Source organism: Heterodontus francisci, chromosome 4 (genome assembly GCF_036365525.1).
Source record: "Heterodontus francisci isolate sHetFra1 chromosome 4, sHetFra1.hap1, whole genome shotgun sequence".
Classification (NCBI taxonomy): Eukaryota; Metazoa; Chordata; class Chondrichthyes; order Heterodontiformes; family Heterodontidae; genus Heterodontus; species Heterodontus francisci.
The window spans coordinates 191,482,880-191,504,775 of record NC_090374.1 but is presented as its reverse complement, the minus strand read 5'-3'; the positions used below and the strand labels follow the sequence as shown (position 1 = coordinate 191,504,775).

Genomic DNA, 21,896 nt, shown 5'->3' with positions numbered 1-21,896 from the left:
ACAACATTTAAGTAGTATTGAGATGAGCACTTGAAAAGCCATAGCATACAAGGCTACGGGCCAAGTGCTGGAAAATGGGATTAGAATAGTTAGGTGCTTGATGGCTGGCACAGACACAATGGGCCGAAGGGCCTGTTTCTGTACTGTATAACTCAATGAAGGTAATTTGCTTATTAAAACATATCAGTGTTCTGAGGAAGGGTCTTCCACCCAAAACATTAACCTCCCTTTGCTCTTTACACATGTTGATTGACCTGTTGTGGCTTTGCTGCCTGTTATTGTTACTCTTAATTTCCAGCATTTGCATTTTTTTTTTCCACAGGTGTGTAACTTTTCAAAACGTGTCATACCAGATTGCATTCCAAATAGTAGGCACGCAATAACTTCAGTCAAATCAATGAAAACATTTCAAATGTTAACATGTTTATTGGTAAGTACTGGTCAAGGAATATATATCAAATTTCAAAATCACAATATGAAGTTTTTTTCTACCCCACCCCCTCCAAGCTAGAATTGTTTTAACACTGATACAGACATAATTGCCACATACAAATAATCTAGTTATAATATGTGACTAAAATATTAAAAGTGGCATATTCAGTAATAACAAATGTATTTTCTTTACATGATGTATTCTGTTTGACTAGAAGTGCTTTTTTATTTCCTTTGCATTTTGAAATGCAAATAACAGTACAGAAATACTGAACACTAATGTAGGTACAATGTTACATAATTATCCTTAAAAGCCATTAGTAGTCAAACCATTCAAAATCTAACAAGAATGCTCACTTAACCTCACAAGAAAGCCCATTAACTTGCTTTTTTTTTTTAACATTTTCTTTTTTTTCTCAAAATAGCAACATTATAAAATCAAGGTAAAGAGAGATATAGTCACCACAGAATTACTTTAAAATCAGTTATAATTTTCAGTGCTATTACATTTCAAAACCAAGCATTATGGACCAGGCACAGATAATATTGATTTGAGGAGGCAGTGTGTAGCTGGACTTCTTTTAGACTGAAAACTCCCCATAAATTTCTTTCCACTGTCTTGAGGTAGTTTAAAAAAATGTACGTCTAGCATCAGACCAGTTACATTTTGAGGCTGAGCTCTTTTTAGTCTACATGTTGGCAAAAACTACCTTAGATGTTACCAGACAGTCAATGGGAAAAGAACAGGATGTATTATGCACTGTGTCGTAATGAAGTGTTAAAGGGGATTCAGTGGGGAGAAACATTTGCTGTTCTAGAATGATAGTCACAAGTTGTTTGCTTTCAGGCCTATTGGTCCATTATTGATTTATCTTTTTTTTTTTAAATTTCCCTCCCACCCCAGTAAAAACGTGTGCAGATGGGAGACAGATTACACAAATGAGGGTCATCGTCCTTTGCTATATCCCGGAAAGAATTGGTCCAGAATAGACTGAAGTATCTTGTTGGGAACCATATTGTAATCCTTTCCAAGTTCATGGCGGCACGCAGGACAAGTATATACTTGGGCCCGGAATGACCGCTGCAGGCAGCTCTGAAAGAGAAAAAGCCTATTATGCTTGCAAAGCTTCAATTTGTCATGAACAGAATAAATGCTTCAGGCCAGCAGTCCTTATGCTGGGCCAGACCCCCAAAAGGTCCTCATAGTCTCTTGCACCCATCTATTTAAGGATACTAGCAATGGAAAGCAGGGGCAGTGGGGAGTGGAGTGGGGGGGGGGGGGTGGTGGAGAGGACTCCTTCTTCCCCTGTTATTTCCTCCCCACAGGGTTTTTCCTGTCCTCATTCTTCATATCTTTTCCTCTTGCCTTTTATCTTGCCCCTTATATTTGTCTCCGCAACAACTTTTCCTACAAGATTTTCCTATGTGTCTGGGTACAAAACAGGTCAAGACCACTGAATAAGAGGAGCACAATGAGTAAGAAGGGGTGGGTCAGGGCTGTTGAGTGAGTGCATAATGAGACTGAGAATTTCAGAAGGGCAGGAGCTGGAGGTGGAGCCCCAATGTAAAAAGAAACAAATTCTGCCTCCACATGCTTAAATTCACTATAGCATAAGAAGGGGCCTGAGGAACAATATTGACCACAAGCTGACAGCATAAAATGCTCAATAATTGGTGGAAAAAACAAATATGAACTCTGCACTGTATTGTATTATTTCAGTATCTTGTTGCTACCACAAAAATGAGCTCAGACATTATGCAAGAGTACTCTCTTTTGTTGAAAGTATGTATCATAGCAACACAAAAATAATTCTATTTCCACAAGGGTGGGGTGGCCTTTTTTAACAAAAAGATTACACCAAGATAGCAGTTCCCAAACTTGGTGACATTTTAAAATGCAGTTCTGTTTTATTACGTACATACTTATAATCACTCAAAATAGAGTCTCGAGGTAAGACTTATTATTAAAATAGGATGACATATAATTTCTCCCTTCGTTTCCTGAAGCCAACAGCTCTAATTTATCGAACCGGGACTTACCCAAATAGCCACTAATAATTTGTGAGCTCTTTACGGGGAATATTAGCAAACTGATGACAATGGGCATCATAGCTGAAGCCCATCCAAACTACATGAGAAGTTTACTTCCAATAGGGAATGCTGGATCGCAATCAGCATCAGGAACCCTAGTTAATTCTCCGCCCTTTCCCAAGGGGGTTCTGAAGCTCATTGCGGAATCCTACTGTGGTCTGGCTGAGATCAGCTAACTCTACATAGGTCATCAACTGAACTTGGGATATTCATGGTATGGCTGAGTTTTTCTTTGAATAAACACACTGAGCCATCATGGGTAGTTTTTTAAGAATCTAAAAGGAAACAAAACACTCAAATCACAATTTTTTTTAAAACCCTTTCATGGGATGTCAGTGTCGCTGGCAAGACCAGCATTTGTTGTCCATCCCCAATTGCCTTTGAGAAGACGGTGGTGAGCTGTCTTCTTGAACTGCTGCAGTCCATCTAGTGTAGGTACACCCACAGTGTTGTTAGGAAGGGAGTTCCAGGATTTTGATCCAGCAACAGTGAAGGAATGGTAACCCTCAGGATGTCGGTGGAGGGGGATTCAGAAATGGTAATGCCATTAAATGTCAAGGGAAGATGGTTAGATTCTCTCTTGTTGGAGATGGTCATTGCCTGGCACTTGTGTGACGTGAATGTTACTTGCCACTTATCAGCCCAAGCCTGAATGTTGTCCAGGTCTTGCTGCATGTGGACACAGACTGCTTCAGTGTCTGAGGAGTCATCTATGGTACTGAACATTGTGCAATCATCAGCAAACATTAAAGGCCAACATGTGTTGGGTTTGGGTCGGGTTGGGCCCCTCTTCTGGATCCAGCTTTTGGGCTTGGGTCGGGCTGGACACACATGGGAGGTGCTCTGCTGGTAAGTACTGAAATTTTTTTTTAAAACTTACCGGAGCTGGGAGTCTGGAATGAAACCGAGTCTGCGCAGTGATCGAGTGACATCACTATGACGTCATCATGCATGCGCTGCAGCTTCCTGGAGGTTCCGAGTCCTAAGGTAAGTGAAGGGATGGTCGGGGCGGCCCGGGTCGGGGCAAAATCGGAGGACTCGGGCCTGCTGTGGTTCGGGTCGGGTTCTTTTTCCTGACCTGAGTAGGCCTTTAGCAAACATCCCCACTTCTGACCTTATGATGGAGGAAAGGTCATTGATGAAGTAGCTGAAGATGGCTGGGCCTAGGACACTACCCTGAGAAACTCCTGCAGTGATGTCCTGGAGCTCAGATGATTGGCCTCCAACAACCAGAACCATCTTCCTTTGTGTTAGGGATAACGCCAAACAGTGGAAGTTTCCCCCGATTCCCATTGACTTCAATTTTATTAGGGTTCCTTGATTTGCTATGTAAAATTGCTCTAGAATATCCTCAAGATTGCTGCTTTCTCCTCCTCACTCCATGCTTGCTTCCTTTCAGACCACTGATGCTATACACACTCCACTTGTGAAAGTGACATAGTCTGGGCATGCCTTTTCATTTTTAACAGATCAAATCGATTACTTTAGAGCGATTCTACTTAAAAATGTCTTCCCCAAAAGCCAAAGACAACTGAAAAGAATGCAAAAATGACATTTTCAATTTAAAAAGAAGTTTTTTTGCACACTGAAAGTCACAGCTCTACAGTTTACTTTATATAGCAAACGGCAGCAAAGTGAAGGCTTGTGACAGATAGCTAAATACTCACCTTGCAGACATTGTGCTGGCATTCTGTTGTGATTGGCTGGAAAACCAACTCCTGGCAGCAAATACACATAAAGATCTGTTCCGTTTTTCTTAAGAATTTCTGTGCATATAAAAAACAGAAATTGTGTATTGATAGCAAAATATTCAGGACAGACATGATACTTTGGGCAAAACCTGTCTGGAAACATACCGGGCCTTCCATAAGAGAGGCAAGAGCCTCATCCCAAAGTTTCTTATTTAAGCAGTCTTCTCTGATCAACCACTGCTGCTGTGGTGTAAGTTGGTAAGTTTCGCCCTCAGCATCATCCTGAGCAAGCTTCACTGTCTTTGGTGGTGGTGCAGTCACAGTGGCAGTGCTAGCTGGACCAGACAAGAGAAAAAGTAATGAGCAGATCCTTTTAAAACTACAATGTGCTCAGCCTGCACCACACCATCTTCCTCCTCCCTCCCGAGCCATGTAACTGAGCAGGTGACCCATTTCCAGGCTTGTCACTGCATTCATAATTTGCCAGTAACAACACATTCAGAAAGTGCTCTTTAAAATTAGTGGGGGAGAAAATTCGTGCGCATAAGTGGCACTATGCAAACTACGTTGATTCAAGGGGCAGACATCGTTGCGGGCTGCTACCTGCATGGCGTTTGTCAATGATATCAATGAGGAAACGCGGGTGGGTGGTGCAGGTAGTGCCTGGTGGAGGTCGTGTCCGCAGCACTTACTGCCCCCGGGGAATCGATGTAGTTTGTGTAGTGCCGTGAACAAACTTGAACCCTACAACATCTCTACTTACTTACGGACTAATTTTAAAAGAGGGACACAATGCTCTAGTTACTGTTTCATTGCACACGATCACATCTCTAACAACCCTCGATAAATCTGGTTTCATTACAACCCTCATTCCGAATCCCATGGAATACACACGGAATGAACAGCTTGCACAACAATCATGAACCTCAATTATTGCAGAACGTACCATTTTCCTGCCGCCTCTTTTGAGCTGCTCTGCCACAATTGTTCACCACCGAGCTTGGCTCCGGTTTCTTGCCCTTTTTCTCCTTATTTGCCATGGCTTCCAGGTATCCTTCAGGATACTGTCATGGAACATCATACAGAATTAAAATAGTGGTTGTATCTTTTTATTAGTAGCGGCTTACTACAATTTAAAAAAAACATATATCAGCTCTGACCTGCATTTTCAAGCCCAGTTTCTTGGTCCTATCCTTTCCTTCTGGGGTCCAAGGAGCAGGCTCTACGTCATCACGTCGCAACAGATAGCGCCACACCAGGAAACCGGACTTCCCAATTTCAGGCCAGTATTTTACCACCTAAGTCGGTACAACAGTTCAGATTATTATACTATATTTTGAATGTAGTTCCTGTACTTTCTTATTTCAAACATCTCAGCAATTCTTCATCTTGCTCTTTCATCAAGGAGTTAAACAAAAAAGTTGTCCAGTAACCCAAATATCTGCCTTCAATACCAGTCTTCCAATCTGATAGGCTCCGACTTGGCTAGTTAATTTAATTGCACATTTCTAGAAGGTACCAGTGAACCTTGGAATCTAGGTCTTAGAGTTGTCCAAAGCAGGTTTCAATATTTATGGCCTATTTGAAATGATGACGCACACTACAGAGCACAAACACTCTTGTTCACAACAGCATCAGTATACCACTGTTCATAGTTGGTATGTTTGAATTCCAACTGGCAGAGGTGACAAGTGGGAACCAGCTAAAGAGGGAAAAGTCAGTGAGTGAGCCACACCCAGCTTCATATGTCTATCAGCCACACTGGCAGATTCCTGTAAGCAGGTCAAATACTTGCTCTTACAGCAGGGAACTTTTATGTGCTTTGGAGAAACAGAGAACAGAAAGGAGAGGAAAGGAGGTTAGAATTCCAACTCAAATGATGATACCAGCAGCATTCTTTAGCACATGCTTAAACAAATGCACTACTTTTGTTAGTGAATATCAGCATTGAGATATAGCTTAACATTTAATAAGAATATGAACTGCTTTTACATTTCTATACCACAATTGGAGAGACAAATTTCATTTTAAGCAAGCAAGGGAGGAAATTTCTAAAGCAAGAGATAAACAAAAGGGAGCTGTATGGGACATTAACCACCCTGTATTGCAACAACAACTTGGATGTATATAGTGCCTTTAACGTAGTAAAGCATCCCAAAGCACTCATAGGGTGTCCTCAAACAAAATTTGTCACCAAACCACATAAGGAGATATTAGGGCAGATGAGGCAGGTTTTAAGGAGCATTCTAAAGGAGGAAAGTACGGAAATGAGGCAGAGAAGTTTAGGGAGGGAATTTCAGAGCTTTGGGCCTTGGCAGCTGAAGGCACAGCTACCAACGGTGCAGCGATTAAAATCAGGGATGCTCAAGAGGCTAGAATTGGAGGAATATAGATATGAGTGTTGTAGGGTGTGAGGAGATTACAGAGCTAGGGAGGGGCGAGGCCATGGAGGGATTTGAAAACAAGGTTGAGAAGTTTAACTTCGAAGCATTGCTTACCTGGGAGCCAATGTAGGTCAGTGAGCACAGGGGTGATGGGTGAATGGGACTTGATGCAAGTTAGGACATGGGCAGCGGAGAGTTTTGAATGAGACTATGGATGGTAGAATGTGGAAGGCTGGCTAGGAATGCATTGGAATAGTCAAGGCACGGATGAGGGATTTGGTGGCAGATAAACTGAGGCGGGGCAGGGTCAGGTGATGTCAGAGGCGAAAACAGGTGGTCAGAGTAATGGTGTGGATACGTGGTCCTAGGCTTATCTAAGGGTCAAATATGACACCAAGATTGTGAACAGCTTGGATCAGCTTCAGACAGTTGCCAGGGAGAGGGACGGGGTTGGTGGCTAGGGAACAGAGTTTGCAACAGGGGCCCCGAGTCCCATGCCTTCAGTCCTCCCAATATTTAGTTGGAAGAAATTGTGCTCATCCAGTACTTGATGTCGGATAAGCAGTCAGACAAGTTAAGAGACAGTGGGAAAGCCGAGAGGGGCAGTGGTGAGGTAGAGCTGGTGTCGCCAATGTAGACATGGAAACTGATGCGGTGCTTTTGCATGATGTTGCCAAAGGGCAGCACGTAGATGAAAGCTAGGAGTGGGCCAAAGGATTGATTCTTGGACAACACCAGAGATAATGGAGTGGGAAGAGAAGACATTGTAGATGATTCTCTGACAACGACAGGATAGCTAAGAATGGATCCAGCTGGACGATGGTGGAGCAGTGTTGGAGGAGAATGGTGTGGTTAACTGCGTCAAAGGCTGCAGACAGGTTGAGAAGGGATAGTTTTGTCTTGTCAAGGGTGTAATTTGTGACTTTGATCACAGCTATTTCAGTAGTATGGCAAGGGCAGGAATCTGACTGGAGAGATTTAAACATGGTAAGGAAAGGGAGATTGGAGATGGAGTAGCAGTTTGCAAGGACAGAAGGCTGAAGGATTGCTGCTTTAACTGATCACCTAGCAATAAAAAGCAATCACAGCTATGTCTGCCATGGATCTTGGGCTACTGGGAAGTTTTGACCGCCAATGAATGAGAACCTTGTAAATCCCATCGTATCGGTTGCCTTCCTCTGGTGCATATTTGCTGACTTTCCGTCCTTTTGAACTCCTGACAACCCGGACTGATTTCCCAGCCTTCCAATCTTTGGCTTCTGCTCCAACCTCATCATTCAACACAGCATCACAATTAAGTGCCAATGCCCTGAAATAAAGCACAGAAAACTGTTGCGTGAAACTTAAAACTATTCGGCAGTCAAGCTGGGGACACAACGACCAAAACAAAATCCCACCTTGGCCTTCTATAAGCTATAATTAAAATCCAAGAGTTACAATCTTAGCATTGCACTTGAAGTCAGCGCTCAATTGTACCAGTGTGAATTTCTATTTACAATCCTTCAACATGAATGTCAGAATTTTGATGACATGAAATAGATGGCATTAATCAGTAGTTTTTGATCTTTCACCACATAAAACAGTTTATTTTCCAGTGCACTGCAGTCTAATTTTCACAGTACCTGCAATTATGTGATCGAGAAACACTCAAAAGAAATTGTAGGTTTTTAAAAAATATTACATGCACTACCCGAGGGTTGTAAACATTCCAGAACAGCGTGCTACTGAAAGAGGCTGGAATACATTTGTTTCAATTCTCAAAATGACCTGCGAGAGGGAGACAGACCTACTTATGTGTGCAGTGGTGATGGCTCTTCATCAGCAGCATACGACTGAAGAATATTGGATTATTTTAACTGCACTGTAACAGCAGCTACAACTTCTATTCTCTGCCAATAAGTGCAACCCCCAAACTGATCACGTGCAATCACAATCTCAACGCAAGAGCAATAAGGTGTAGTATAATGTGTTATACACATATTGGGTTGTTACTGGGTTAAAAATGCTAATCATGCTGTATATCTCACCACAGGAAGTGATGTAACACCAAGTGTGCAAATGCCTCCTGTACAGGGTTGGAAGATGTAAACAATAGCAGCAAGACGCGTTTAATAAAACTCCCGTTCCTTTTAACCAGTCTAACTCTTCAGATATTCTGTACTAGACTAACAGTAAGCAGATTATGATGTGGTGGCAATAGTAAACTAGAATGATAGAAAAGTCCCTACCTTTACTGGAAAGCTTTGAAAAAGTTGCTGGCCTAAGTCAAGCTGAGGCATGGTCAAGGTGGTACTGAAGATTTGCCAGGTACTGCACAGCGTTGGGTCTAGCTATGAAACCGAGTAGTGAACAGGTCAATACACTGTGTCTGCGATGGGAGACTGTGCGGATGATATTCTCGTTACACAAAGTATCAACGAGAAGAAAACAACGTCTGATGAAGTTATCAAAGCACTTGATGCATATTTCAGTTTGAGAAATATTATCGTGGAGTGTGCCAAATTTAACAAATGCACCCAGTGTCAAGGGGAAAGTGTTGATTCATTTATTGAACAACTTATACAAACTTGCAGAAGACTGAGAGTTTGGCAGCTTGAAGGACATAGGAGCAGGAGTAGGCCATTCAGCCCATCTAGCCTGCCCCACCATTCAATACGATCATGACTGATCATCCACTTCAATGCCTTTTTCTCACACTATCCTCATATCCCTTTATGTCATTGGTATTTAGAAATGTCAATCTCTGTTTTAAACATATTCAATGACTGAGCTTCCACTGCCCTCTGGGGTAAAGAATTCCAAAGATTCACAACCCACTGAGTAAAGAAATTTCTCCTCATCTCAGTCCTAAGTGGCTTCCTCTTTATTTTGAAATTGTGTCCCCCGGTTCTAGACTCCCCAGTCAGGGGAAACACCTCAGCTGCATCTACCCTGTCTATCCCTTTAAGTATTTTGCAGGTTTCAATGAGATCACCTCTCATTCTTCTAAACTCTAGAGAATACAGGCCCAGTTTCCCCAATCTCTCCTCACAGAACAGTCCCACCATCCCGGGAACAAGTCCGGTGAACCTTCGTTGCACTCCCTCTATGGCAATAATATCCTTCCTGAGGTAAGGGAACCAAACCTGCACACACTACGCCTGTATGCAAATCCTCTTGCGATAAAGGCCAACATATTAGCCTTCTTAATTGCAATTTCAGTAACTTATTGACAAGGACACCCAGGTCCCTTTGTAGATCTACACTTTCTAATCTCTTACCATTTAAGAAATACTCTGCACATCTGTTCCTCCTACTAAAGTGGATAACCTCACATTTTTCCACATTATATTCCATCTGACACCTTGTTGCCCACTCACTACGTCTGTCCAAATCCCCTTGAAGCCGCTTTGCATCTTCCTCACAACACACATTCCCACCTAGTTTTGTCATCTGCGACCTTGGAAATACTACATTTGGTCCCCACATCCAAACCATTGATATATATTGTGAACAGCCGGGGCCCAAGCACTGATGCCTGTACACCCCACTAGTCACAGCCTGTCAACGCAAGAATGAACCATTTATTCCTACTCTCTGCTTTCTGCCTGTTAATCAATCCTTAATCCATTCCAGTATATTACCTCCTGTCCTATGTGCTTTAATTTTGCATAACAACCTCCTGTGGGGGACTTCTTGGATCTCTAATTCTGGGAGATTTCTTGCATCTTCTTCAGTGAAGACAGACACAAAGTAATCATTTAGCTTCTCTGCCATTTCTCTATTCCCATTATAAATTCTCCCAACTCTGCCTGTAATGGACCCACATTTGTCTTAGCCAAACGTTTCTTTTTTCCTTTGACTGAACATTGAATTCAATAATTTCAGAGCATGACGGGCCCCCCCTTTTATGTTTAGTTATTTTTTCTTTTTTATTTGGTTATTTTATTTTATTTTTTTTAGTTTGGTTAGTTTGTTTCTACTGTGCCTACCCACTGTTCCTGATTTAAAATTTTTTTTTAATGTTTGTGTTCGGAGTGCTTTGTGCTTTACAGTCAATTCACACCCTCTCTGTACTAATGCTTTGTCTTTCAGCACACCATTAACATACCATTTCCCTTTGTTCCATGACCTTCTGGTCAGTTATTCTCTGTGACCATGTCCTATCAACACCTTCTCTTTCGTTATCTCTTGCCCCACCTCCTGCTTTACTTGCTTAAAACCTTCTACATTTCTAATATTTGTCAGTTCTGAAGGGTCACTGACCTGAAACGTTAACTCTGCTTCTCTCTCCACAGATGCTGCCAGACTTGCTGACTATTTCCCGCATTTCTTGTTTTTATTTCAGATTTCCAACATCTGCAGTATTTTGCTTTTATTTCCTTTTTACGTATCTGTAGAAGCTTTTACAGTCTGTTTTTATATTCTTTGCTAGCTTACATTCATATTCTATTCTCTCTTTATCAATTTCTTCGCCCTCCTTTGCTGTATTCTAAAATCCTCCCAATTCTCAGGTTTACTACTATTTCCGGCAACTTTACAGACCTTTCCTTTTAATCTTATTCAATCCTTAACTTCCTTTGTTAGCCACGGTTGACTGTCTTTACTTATGGGGTTTGTAAGCCTTGAAGGAATGTATAGTTGCTGGAAACTATGTAATATTTCTTTAAAGACTATCCATTGTCTATGTACTGTCATACATTTTGATGTATTTTTCCAATTCACCTCAGCCAATTTACTCCTCATCCCTTCATAATTTCCTTTGTCCAAATTTAACACACTGGCTTCAAATTGAACTACCTCACTTTCAAACATAATGCAAAATTGTATCATATTATGGTCACTCATCCCTAAAGGTTCTTTTACAAAAAGATTAAGTAGCCCTTTCTCATTACATAATACTAGATCTAAAATAGCCTGTTCTCTAGTCGGTTCCTCAACATACTGCTCCAGAAAACCATCCCTAACACACTCTGGAAACTCGTCCTCCACAGCATTAGTACTCTTTAGGTTTACCCAGTCTCTACGCAGATTGAATTCACCCATGAGACTTGCACTCAATAATAAATGTGAGTTCTTGCAGCTGATTGTCAAATTTCTTGGACATATTGTAGATGGATCTGGTATTACAGCTGATCCAAAGAAAACAAGATAAATCAGAGAGTTTCCAGCTCCTCGGAATGTCACTGAGCTACAGCGATTTATGGGAATGGTGAATCAAGTTGAAAGGTTTCTGCCCAACCTGGCTGTAGTCGATGAGCCACTATGTCAATTAGAACAATACACGGCGCTGGGAGGAAGCACAACAGAGATCTTTTGAGAAAATCAAAGAGATGCTGATATCACCTGATGTGCTCACGGTGACCCAGAGCTACCCACTGTCACCATGGATGCATCTTCTACAGGACTGGGAGCTGCACTGTTTCAGACACTGACAGATGGAAAGGGCAGACCAGTTTACTACACATCCCGTTCACTGACATAGACCGAACAGAGATATGCAGTGATAGAGAAAAAAACATTAGCGGCTACATGGGCTTGTGAGAAGTTCCCAGATTAAGTTATCGGCCGTCACTTCACAATAGAGGAGACCACAAACCATTGGTAACTGTCTTAAATGGAAAGGAGTTAGCAAAGATGCCTCCACGAGTAGAAAGATTTAGACTGAGAATGATGAGGTTTGAGGAAAAGACAGACTATGTTCCAGGAAAGCAGCAGATCACTGCGAATGCTTTACCTTGTATCCCAGTTGCAAGACTGGAACAAGGTAACTTATCCCTTATTGAAGAGGTAGAAACCTTTGCATCAACAACAAACACAACTCTACATGTGCTCAAGGCAGAGAGTACTGCGTCAAAGAATGGCCAGCATACACGCCACACATTCCTATTCTCACAGTACTATTAACAGAGAAGACATCTCAGTGTACACGACGATTTAATCATTTATGATGCGAGATTGGTCATTCTGAAAGTTCTGAGACTAGAAATACTACAAAGATTGCACCAAGGACATTTGGGCATCACAGAACGTCGAGCCAGAGCAAGAAATTCTGTTTGGTGGCTGGATCTCTCAAAATCACTAGAATAGATGATATCAAGATCTATTACGTGTGCTATCCATCAAGAGAATCATTGTTGTTATAGATCGCATAGAAAGTACAGCACAGAAACAGGCCATTTGGCCCAACTGGTCCATGCCGGCGTTTATGCTCCACACGAGCCGCCTCCTACTCTACTTCATCTCACTCTATTAGCAGAACCCTTCTATTCCTTTCTATCTCATGTGTATATCTAGATTCCCCTTAATTGCATCTGCACTATTCCCCTCAACTACTCCACATGGTAGCAAGTTGTACATTCTAACCATTCTCTGGTTAAAGAATCCATATTTAATTTATTAGTGACTATCACATTTACAGCCCCTGGTTTTGGTTTCCCCTGCAAGTGCTAACTTCTTCTCGACATCTACCTTATCAAATCCTTTCATCATCTTCAAGACCTCTATCAAGTCACCCCTCAGCCTTTCAATTAAGTCACATCTCATTCTCCACAGCATGTAAGCACATTCTACTCAATCTGTCCTCCTAAGACAGCCCTCTCATTGCAGTAATCAATCTAGTGAACCTTTGTTGCACCGACTCCAAGTCAAGTATTCATCCACAAACCACACCAGTCATAATGAATTTAAGTAGCACAGGTTTAGTGTATAACCAAACAGATTGCAACTTAACACACCAACACAGTAGACATGAAGGTAGGACTGCATCCCTCCTCCTCCTCCCCCCACCCCCACACTTCCCACATCCTCTCCCCAAGACCAGCAATTAATTGTTCACACAGTAAGTAGTGCGCAGAGTGTAAAACTTGGCAATTCACCTGCATGTTTGTAAATGACCCAATTGACAATTTCTGTACGTTTACAGAACACTGGATAAAAGCACATGATTCACTCCTACCAGAATCACATTGGACTCCTGTACTGCATGTTGTAAACTGTGTAAATTGCAAGGCCATCACTGTAGGATACAAGTCATTTAAGAGCAGGAAAGGCTGTGTTGGGGAAACAAAAGCAGAATTCTTTTGATTTTACACATGTGTATCAATATTACTGCACTGTCTGAAATGGTTGCCAGGAAAGACCTCTCTAAATATTATACATCTTCAGTGCAATGGCGTGCCGTGAAGTGTGCAAATAGAGATTTCATGCTGCTGTATTATAAAACAAATATAACTGAACAGCAGCTAGACAGTAGTTTTCCTATATAATGCAATCTATTAGTTAGATTGCTGAGATCACAATAAGGCACCATATAAATGCAAGCTCTTTCTCTTAGTGCTGAATAATAACCAACTCTGCCTAGGAAAAGTACTTTTACAATAGGGTCTATCGCTAATCCTGTTCTGGGCATCCACAATAATTAGTACTCCAGCTTCTCTAATTAGCCATGTTAAGTACACCTACTATTTAAAAAAAATTCATTCATGGGATGTGGGCGACGCTGGCCAGGCCAGCATTTATTGCCCAACCCTAATTGCCCTTGAGAAGGTGGTGGTGAGCTGCCTTCTTGAACCGCTGCAGTCCATTTGGGGTAGGTACACCCACAGTGCTGTATGGAAGGGAGTTCCAGGATTTTGACCCAGCGACAGTGAAGGAATGGCGATATAGTTCCAAGTCAGGATGGTGTGTGACTTGGAGGGAAAATTGCAATTGGTGGTGTTCCCATGCATTTGCTGCCCTTGTCCTTCTAGTTGGTAGAGGTCGCGGGTTTGGAAGGTGCTGTCTAAGGAGCCTTGGTGCATTGCTGTAGTGCATCTTGTAAATGATACACACTGCTGCCACTGTGCGTCGGTGGTGGAGGGAGTGAATGTTTGTAGATGGAGTGCCAATCAAGCGGGCTGCTTTGTCCTGGATGGTGTCGAGCTTCTTGAGTGTTGTTGGAGCTGCACCCATCCAGGCAAGTGGAGAGTATTCCATCACACTCCTGACTTGTGCCTTGTAGATGGTGGACAGGCTTTGGGGAGTCAGGAGGTGAGTTACTCGCCTCAGGATTCCCAGCCTCTGACCTGCTCTTGGAGCCACGGTATTTATATGGCTACTCCAGTTCAGTTTCTGGTCAATGGTAGCCCCTAGGATGTTGATAGCGATGGTAATGCTGTTGAATGTCAAGGGGAGATGGTTAGATTCTCTCTTGTTGGAGATGGTCATTGCCTGGCACTTGTGTGGCGCGAATGTTACTTGCCACTTATCAGCCCAAGCCTGGATATTGTCCAGGTCTTGCTGCATTTCTACACTGACTGCTTCAGTATTTGAGGAGTCACAAATGGTGCTGAACATTGTGCAATCAATCTTCAGCGAACATCCCCACTTCTGACCTTATGATTTAAGGAAGGTCATTGATGAAGCAGCTGAAGATGGTTGGACCGAGGACACTACCCTGAGGAATTCCTGCAGTGATGTCCTGGAGCTCAGATGATTGACCTCCAACAACCACAACCACCTTCCTTTGTGCTAGGTATGACTCCAGCCAGCGGAGGGTTTTCCCCGTGATTTCCATTGACCTCCCTTTTGCTAGGGCTCCTTGATGCCATACTCGGTCAAATGCTGCCTTGATGTCAAGGGCAGTCACTCTCACCTCTTTTGTCCATGTTTGAACCAAGGCTGTAATGAGGTCAGGAGCTGAGTGGCCCTGGTGGAACCCAAACTGATTATCACTGAGCAGGTTATTGCTAAGCAAGTGCTGCTTGATGGCACTGTTGATGACACCTTCCATCACTTTACTGATGATTGAGAGTAGGCTGATGGGGCGGTAATTGGCCGGGTTGGACTTGTCCTGCTTTTTGTGTACTGGACATACCTGGGCAATTTTCCACATTGCAGGGTAGATGCCTGTGTTGTAGCTGTACCGGAACAGCTTGGCTAGGGGCGTGGCAAGTTCTAGAGCACAGGTCTTCAGTACTATTGCCGGAATATTGTCAGGACCCATAGCCTTTGCAGTATCCAGTGCCTTCAGTCGTTGCTTGATATCACACGGAGTGAATCGAATTGGCTGAAGTCTGGCATCCGTGATGCTGGGGACTTCAGGAGGAGGCCGAGATGGATCATCAACTCGGCACTTCTGACTGAAGATTGTTGCAAATGCTTCAGCCTTATCTTTCGCACTGATGTGCGGGGCTCCCCCATCATTGAGGATGGGGATATTTGTGGAGCCACCTCCTCCACTTAGTTGTTCAATTGTCCACCACCATTCACGGCTGGATGTGGCAGGACTGCAGAGCTTAGATCTGATCCGTTGGTTATGGGATCGCTTAGCTCTGTCTATCGCATGCTGCTTACGCAGTTTGGCACGCAGATAGTCCTGTGTTGTAGCTTCACCAGGTTGACACCTCATTTTGAGGTATGGCTGGTGCTGCTCCTGGCATGTCCTCCTGCACTCTTCATTGAACCAGGGTTGGTCTCTTGGCTTGATAGTAATGGTAGAGTGGGGGATATGCCAGGCCATGAGGTTACAGATTGTGGTTGAGTACAATTCTGCTGCTGATGGCCCACAGCGCCTCATTGTTGCCCAGGCTTGAGTAGTTAGATCTGTTCGAAATCTGTCCCATTTAGCACGGTGATAGTGCCACACAACACGATGGAGGGTATCCTCAATGCGAAGATGGTACTTGTCTCCACAAGGACTGTGCAGTGGTCACTCCTACCAATACTGTCATGGACAGGTGCATCTACGACAGGTAGATTGGTGAGGACGAGGTTAAGTAAGTTTTTCCCTTTTGTTGGTTCCCTCATCACCTGCCGCAGACCCAGTCTGGCAGCTATGTCCTTATGGTGCTACCGAGCCACTCTTGGTAATGGACACTGAAGTCCCCCACCTAGAGTACATTTTGTGCCCTTGCCACCCTCAGTGCTTCCTCCAAGTGGTGTTCAACATGGTGTTCGACTCATCAGCTGAGGGAGAGCGGTAGGTGGTAATCAGTAGAAGGTTACCTTGCCCATGTTTGACCTGAAGCCATGAGACTTCATGGGGTCCGGAGTCAACGTTGAGGACTCGCAGGGCAACTCGCTAACTACTGTATACCACTGTGCCACCACCTCTGGTGCGTCTGTCCTGCCGGTGGAACAGGACATACCCGGAGATGGTGATGGCAGTGTCTGGGACATTGTCTGTAAGGTCTGATTCCGTGAGTATGACTATGTCAGGCAGTTGCTTGACAAGTCTGTGGGACAGCTCTCCCAACTTTGGCATAAGCCCCCAGATGTTAGTAAGGAGGACTTTGCAGGGTCGACAGGGCTGGGTTTGCTGTTGTCGTTTCCAGTGCCTAGGTCGATGCCGGGTGGTCCGTCCAGTTTCAATCCTTTTTATTGACTTCGTAGTGGTTAGGTACAACTGTGTGGCTTACTAGGCCATTTCAGAGGGCATGAAAGAGTTAACCACATTGCTGTGGGTCTGGAGTCACATGTAGGCCAGACCAGGTAACGACAGCAGATTTCCTTCCCTAAAGGACATTAGTCAACCAGATGGGCTTTTACAACAATCGACAATGGTTTCATGGCCATCATTAGACTAGCTTTTAAGTCCAGATTTATTAATTACATTCAAATTCCACCTTCTGCTGTGGTGGGATTCGAACCCATGTCCCCAGAGAACTACCCTGGGTCTCCAGGTTACTAGTCCAGTGAGAATACCACCACGCCACTGCCTACCCCTATAGTTGGTGCCAGCTGTTATGCAAATTACTAGGGAGGCATGAGGAGGGGCATCTATAATAATGTCCAAAAATTAATTGCAAAATGAATTTGAATTATGTTACACGGGAACACGAAGAGGCCATTTAGCCCCTTGGACATCTTCCTTTCCATCAAGACCATCTTGGGATGGATCTTTGCGAACACAGAAATAAAATGCTCGATTGTAGTAGATTATCACTCAAGATGCATTGAAGTCAAGCAAAACTGCTTAAATATCTGAAGCAGTAATTACATTGCTGAAGGAGATGTTTGCAACACATGGAATCCCAGACCTTGTAATTTTAGACAATGGACCGCAGTTTGCTAATGAATATTTTAAAGAGTTCACAGTATCATATGGATTTGTTTCTGCCACCAACTCACCAAGATACCCTCAGGCCAACAGTGAAGCTCAAAGAGGAGTGCGTATAGTAAAATCATTGCTGAAGAAGAACAAGGACATTCAAATTGCACTTCAGAGCTATCATTGAATCCCACTCCAAAATGGGTTAGCGCCTTGTGAACTCCTAATGGGGAGAAGACTGAAAACCCAATTATCTACTCTCTCTCTCACACACACAAACACACACACCCAGAATCATGCCAGAACTAAGAGTTAAGACTTGGAAAAAGAGAGGGAGAGAGAAGATAGAGATTGTTCCTCTCAAGATATGCAACCACGACAGATGTCATTAAGGCACGAAACCTACCAGACATCGAACAAGAGGAGCCAGTTTAGATCAGAGACCAAAATCAACATGGAGAAGTGGTACAGCAGACACCTCATCAAAGGTCCTACCTAGTCCAGGCATAGTATAGTGAGACAAAATAGACGTACATCTGTGGCCGTACAGAAGCTGCCTCCTATCCATGCTGCATTCATCCACCAATCCAGAAGACAACCCGAATCATCTACTAATTGCACTCTTACACAGCAGCGTCAGAGAGACCACTCAGAGGACACAAAACCTCAATCCCCTTCAAAGGAGCACAGCACTCATTATGGTAGACTTGTGAAATTGTTACAGCGATTGTTTATGTAAAAAATGGAAACCAGAGACTTTGGGGGCGGGGGGGAAAGAGAGGCGTGATATAGTATAACGTGGTACACTGGACATTGGGTTGTTACTGGGTTAAATATGCTAATTATGCTGAAAACATCTTCACAGGAAGTGATATAACACCACAGGTGGATGCCTTGTGTACAGGCTTAGAAGATGTAAACCATAGCAGTAAGATGTGTTGAATAACTGAGCATCTCCTGACAACGCAGCCAAGCTGTGCCATCACTGCGGTCCGACATGCACACATGCGCGGAATGGATTCATCCTTGCACATATGCAAAATGCACCTGAGCTTTGCCAGCACCAATGTGTGCATATGCATGAATACATCATCACGCAAAAGGGACATTAGCCTCCAGCACAAGTGAAAGCAGCCTCAATCGTCGCTTGTCCTCCCTGCTCCCTCCCGCACCCGTCTGCTTGCCGCTCCATCCTGCTGCTCACTTCCTGCCGTGCCACTAGCGCCCCGCTCGCTTCCCCCCACCCCGCCCCTTCTCTGTGGGGGGGGGGGGGGGGGGAGCGTGGAGAGGCGAGAAGCAAGCGGCAGGAGGGAACGATGTCCAGTGAGAGCGCAGCAAGAAAGCGGGTGCGGGAGATGGTGATTTCAGGAGACAGCAGGGAACAGAAGCAGCTATCGCTAGAGGGTACTGTTGAGGGTGGGAGTGGAGGCGGACATCACAGCCATTGACGGGCGAGGCGGTTTGGGTTCAATTTTTTTTTTGTGTTAAATTGAGCAGTGCCATCTTTATTACTGGCAGCTGCCTGAGACGCATCAGACAGTGACGTTTCTGTTGATAAGGCTGCATTTGTGCATGTGCTAGTACTGCGTCACCTAGTGGTTGCGTTGTCAGCAAATGCAGCAGTTTAATAAAGTTCCCATTTCTTTTAACCCATCCAACTCTTCAGATATTTTGTACTCTAGTCTAGTGATTATGGTACTGGGCTACCAATCCAGAGGTGGAGTTCAAATCTAAGCATGGCAAACTGTGAAATTGATTTCAATAAATCGGGTAAGCCACAGAAAAATGACTATGGATCCTCTGAATTGTCGTAAAATCCAAACATCCTCGAGGGAAGGAAATGCACCACAAGGGCGGCACAGTGGTTAGCACCGCAGCCTCACAGCTCCAGCGACCCAGGTTCAATTCTGGGTATTGCCTGTGTGGAGTTTGCAAGTTCTCCCTGTGTCTGCGTGGATTTTCTCCGGGTGCTCCGGTTTCCTCCCACATGCCAAAGACTTGCAGGTTGATAGGTAAATTGGCCATTAGCAATTGCCCCTAGTATAGGTAGGTGGTAGGGAAATATAGGGACAGGTGGGGATGTGGTAGGAATATGGAATTAGTGTAGGATTAGTATAAATGGGTGGTTGATGGTCGGCACAGACTCGGTGGGCCGAAGGGCCTGTTTCAGTGCTGTATCTCTAAACTAAATAAACTAAACTATCTGAGTTTAGCTTACATGTGGCTCCAGACTCTGTCATTTGAAGTGACCTAGCAAGCCAATCAAATGTAGAAAAAAAAGTGCTACTGGAAACTAGATTGATTCCTGGGAAGAGAGGGTTGTCTTATGAGGACAGATTGAGTAGAATGAGCCTATATTCTCTGGAACTTAGAAGAATGAGAGGTGATCTAATTAAATGGAAAAAAAATCTTCGAGGGCTTGGCGGGGTAGATGCCGACAAGTTGCTTCCCCTGGCTGCAGAGTTTAGAAATTTCTTTACTCACAGGTTTGAGTGTCTTTGGAATTCTCTATCTTAGATTTCTGTGGATGCTAAGTCATTGAGTATATTCAAGAATGTGATCCATATATCAAGGGATATATGGGTATAGGGTGGGAAAGTGGAATTGAAGATCAGTGATAATCTTATTGAATAAAGGAGTATGCTCCAGGGATCACGTGGCTTACTCCTGCTCCTGTTTTTAATGTGTTTAACTGGGGATAAACAACAAATATGGCCCTGCCAGTCTCGCCCACATCCCAAGAACAAATTAAAAAAACAAACTCCAGTTCAAGACCTTTATTTTGAAGTCTCATTTATTAAATACAGAAAGATGTATAAAAATGAGAAACAACAGCTGTCCAAGGGAAATCTATTTCAATCCACCTGCCTGGTCCCTTAGTCTCTGTAAATCTCTTTGCATATTACCTCTTTTTTTCTGAACATCCTATTTTTCTCCCACACAAATTTTTAAGCTGCAAAGTTATACCTCTTTATAACAATTATTTGTGTAACCTTCTCCAGCCGACAAGTCTTCAAGATCTCTCCACTCCTCCAGTTCTGCACATCCTTGATTTAATTGTTCTACGACTGGCAGCATTGCCTTCAGCTGCCTAGGCCCTAAGCTCTGAATTCCTGCTCCTCCCTGCTATCTGTGTCTCCTCCTTTAAGACACTCCTCAAAATCTACCTCTTTGACTAAGCTTTTGGCCATCTGTCCTGACAACTCCTTATGTGGCTCTGTATCAAATTTTGCTCGATAACGTTTGTGAAGCACCTTGGAACGTTCTACCACATTAAAAGGTACTATATCAGCGCAAGCTATTGTTGAACACTCCTTTATATTACAGAATATCACAAGAAGAGCGGAGAGCTGGCTATATACCTGCATACTGGTGCATACTGCCATGGTTTTAAATGCCGTGAAATGCTGAGCGACCAATGCTGGATTCTTGACCAATGCTTTGCACAAACTTTACCAACCAGTGGGACACATCCAGTAGCCAGAAATGAAAGGCACAATTTCAACTTTAATGTAACTACATGCTCAGTTTTATCTGTTTTCCCATGAATGTAAATGAGGTTGATTCAACAGAAACGGCTGCCCCAGCACATTACAGAAATATTTCTACCTGAAAACAGTAATACCATCTAGTCCTGACAATTCAAAGTTGATTTTAGTACTACATTTTTTCACTTATTCAATAATTCTTGCAACATAAGTAACTGACAAATGGAAATTTAGTACTAAAAAACTGAATTACTTAATTTAAATAACTTTGAATATATCAAAGACCATATCTTCAAGCAGATAATTTACAAATTTTGTAAATAGTTGATCATCCCAACATTGCTCTTTGAGGACTCCACAGTCACAAACATCCAATTAGAACTCAGTTGGTACCCTGTATGTTCAATTATTTAGGCAACCTATCAATCAATTTACAATATTCTTCTCTAACTCACTTTAGCTGCAAGTCTCTTGCTCTATCAAAATACTTCCGCAAATGATGATGCACAATTATATTACACTCAGGTCGTGCTACAGTCTCAAGAATGCCAATTAATCTGTCAGGAATAACTTTTCACAAGTATATTATGACTTAAAAATACTTAACTATCCTTAAATGGGTTTCATTTTTTTCTTCTTTTACAAAGGCATTCCATTTTTGCGACTATAAAAGTCCAAGTTAACATCTAAAATCCCAAGTGTCAGCTTGGCTTATGAAAAGTCATCTCCCCTTTGAGTCAGTAGGTTGTGCGCTTAAGTCCAAATTTTAGATGAGACGTTAAACCACAGTGGCGCAGTG

General features: G+C 43.2%; 1 protein-coding gene across 1 annotated transcript in view; it reads right to left on the bottom strand.

Annotated features, from left to right (window-relative positions):
* Positions 1 to 402: 402 nt before the first annotated feature.
* LOC137369463 (E3 ubiquitin-protein ligase UHRF1-like) overlaps positions 403 to 21,896 on the bottom strand; it is a 160,876-nt gene continuing 139,382 nt past the window's right edge. The window contains exons 12-17 of the mRNA XM_068030711.1: positions 7,745 to 7,907; positions 5,375 to 5,512; positions 5,161 to 5,278; positions 4,380 to 4,549; positions 4,191 to 4,289; positions 403 to 1,525 (exon numbers count right to left, since the gene is read on the bottom strand). Of these exons, the coding sequence (XP_067886812.1) occupies positions 1,379 to 1,525; positions 4,191 to 4,289; positions 4,380 to 4,549; positions 5,161 to 5,278; positions 5,375 to 5,512; positions 7,745 to 7,907 (835 nt within the window). The 3' untranslated portion in view covers positions 403 to 1,378. The remainder of the gene's footprint in view (positions 1,526 to 4,190; positions 4,290 to 4,379; positions 4,550 to 5,160; positions 5,279 to 5,374; positions 5,513 to 7,744; positions 7,908 to 21,896) is intronic.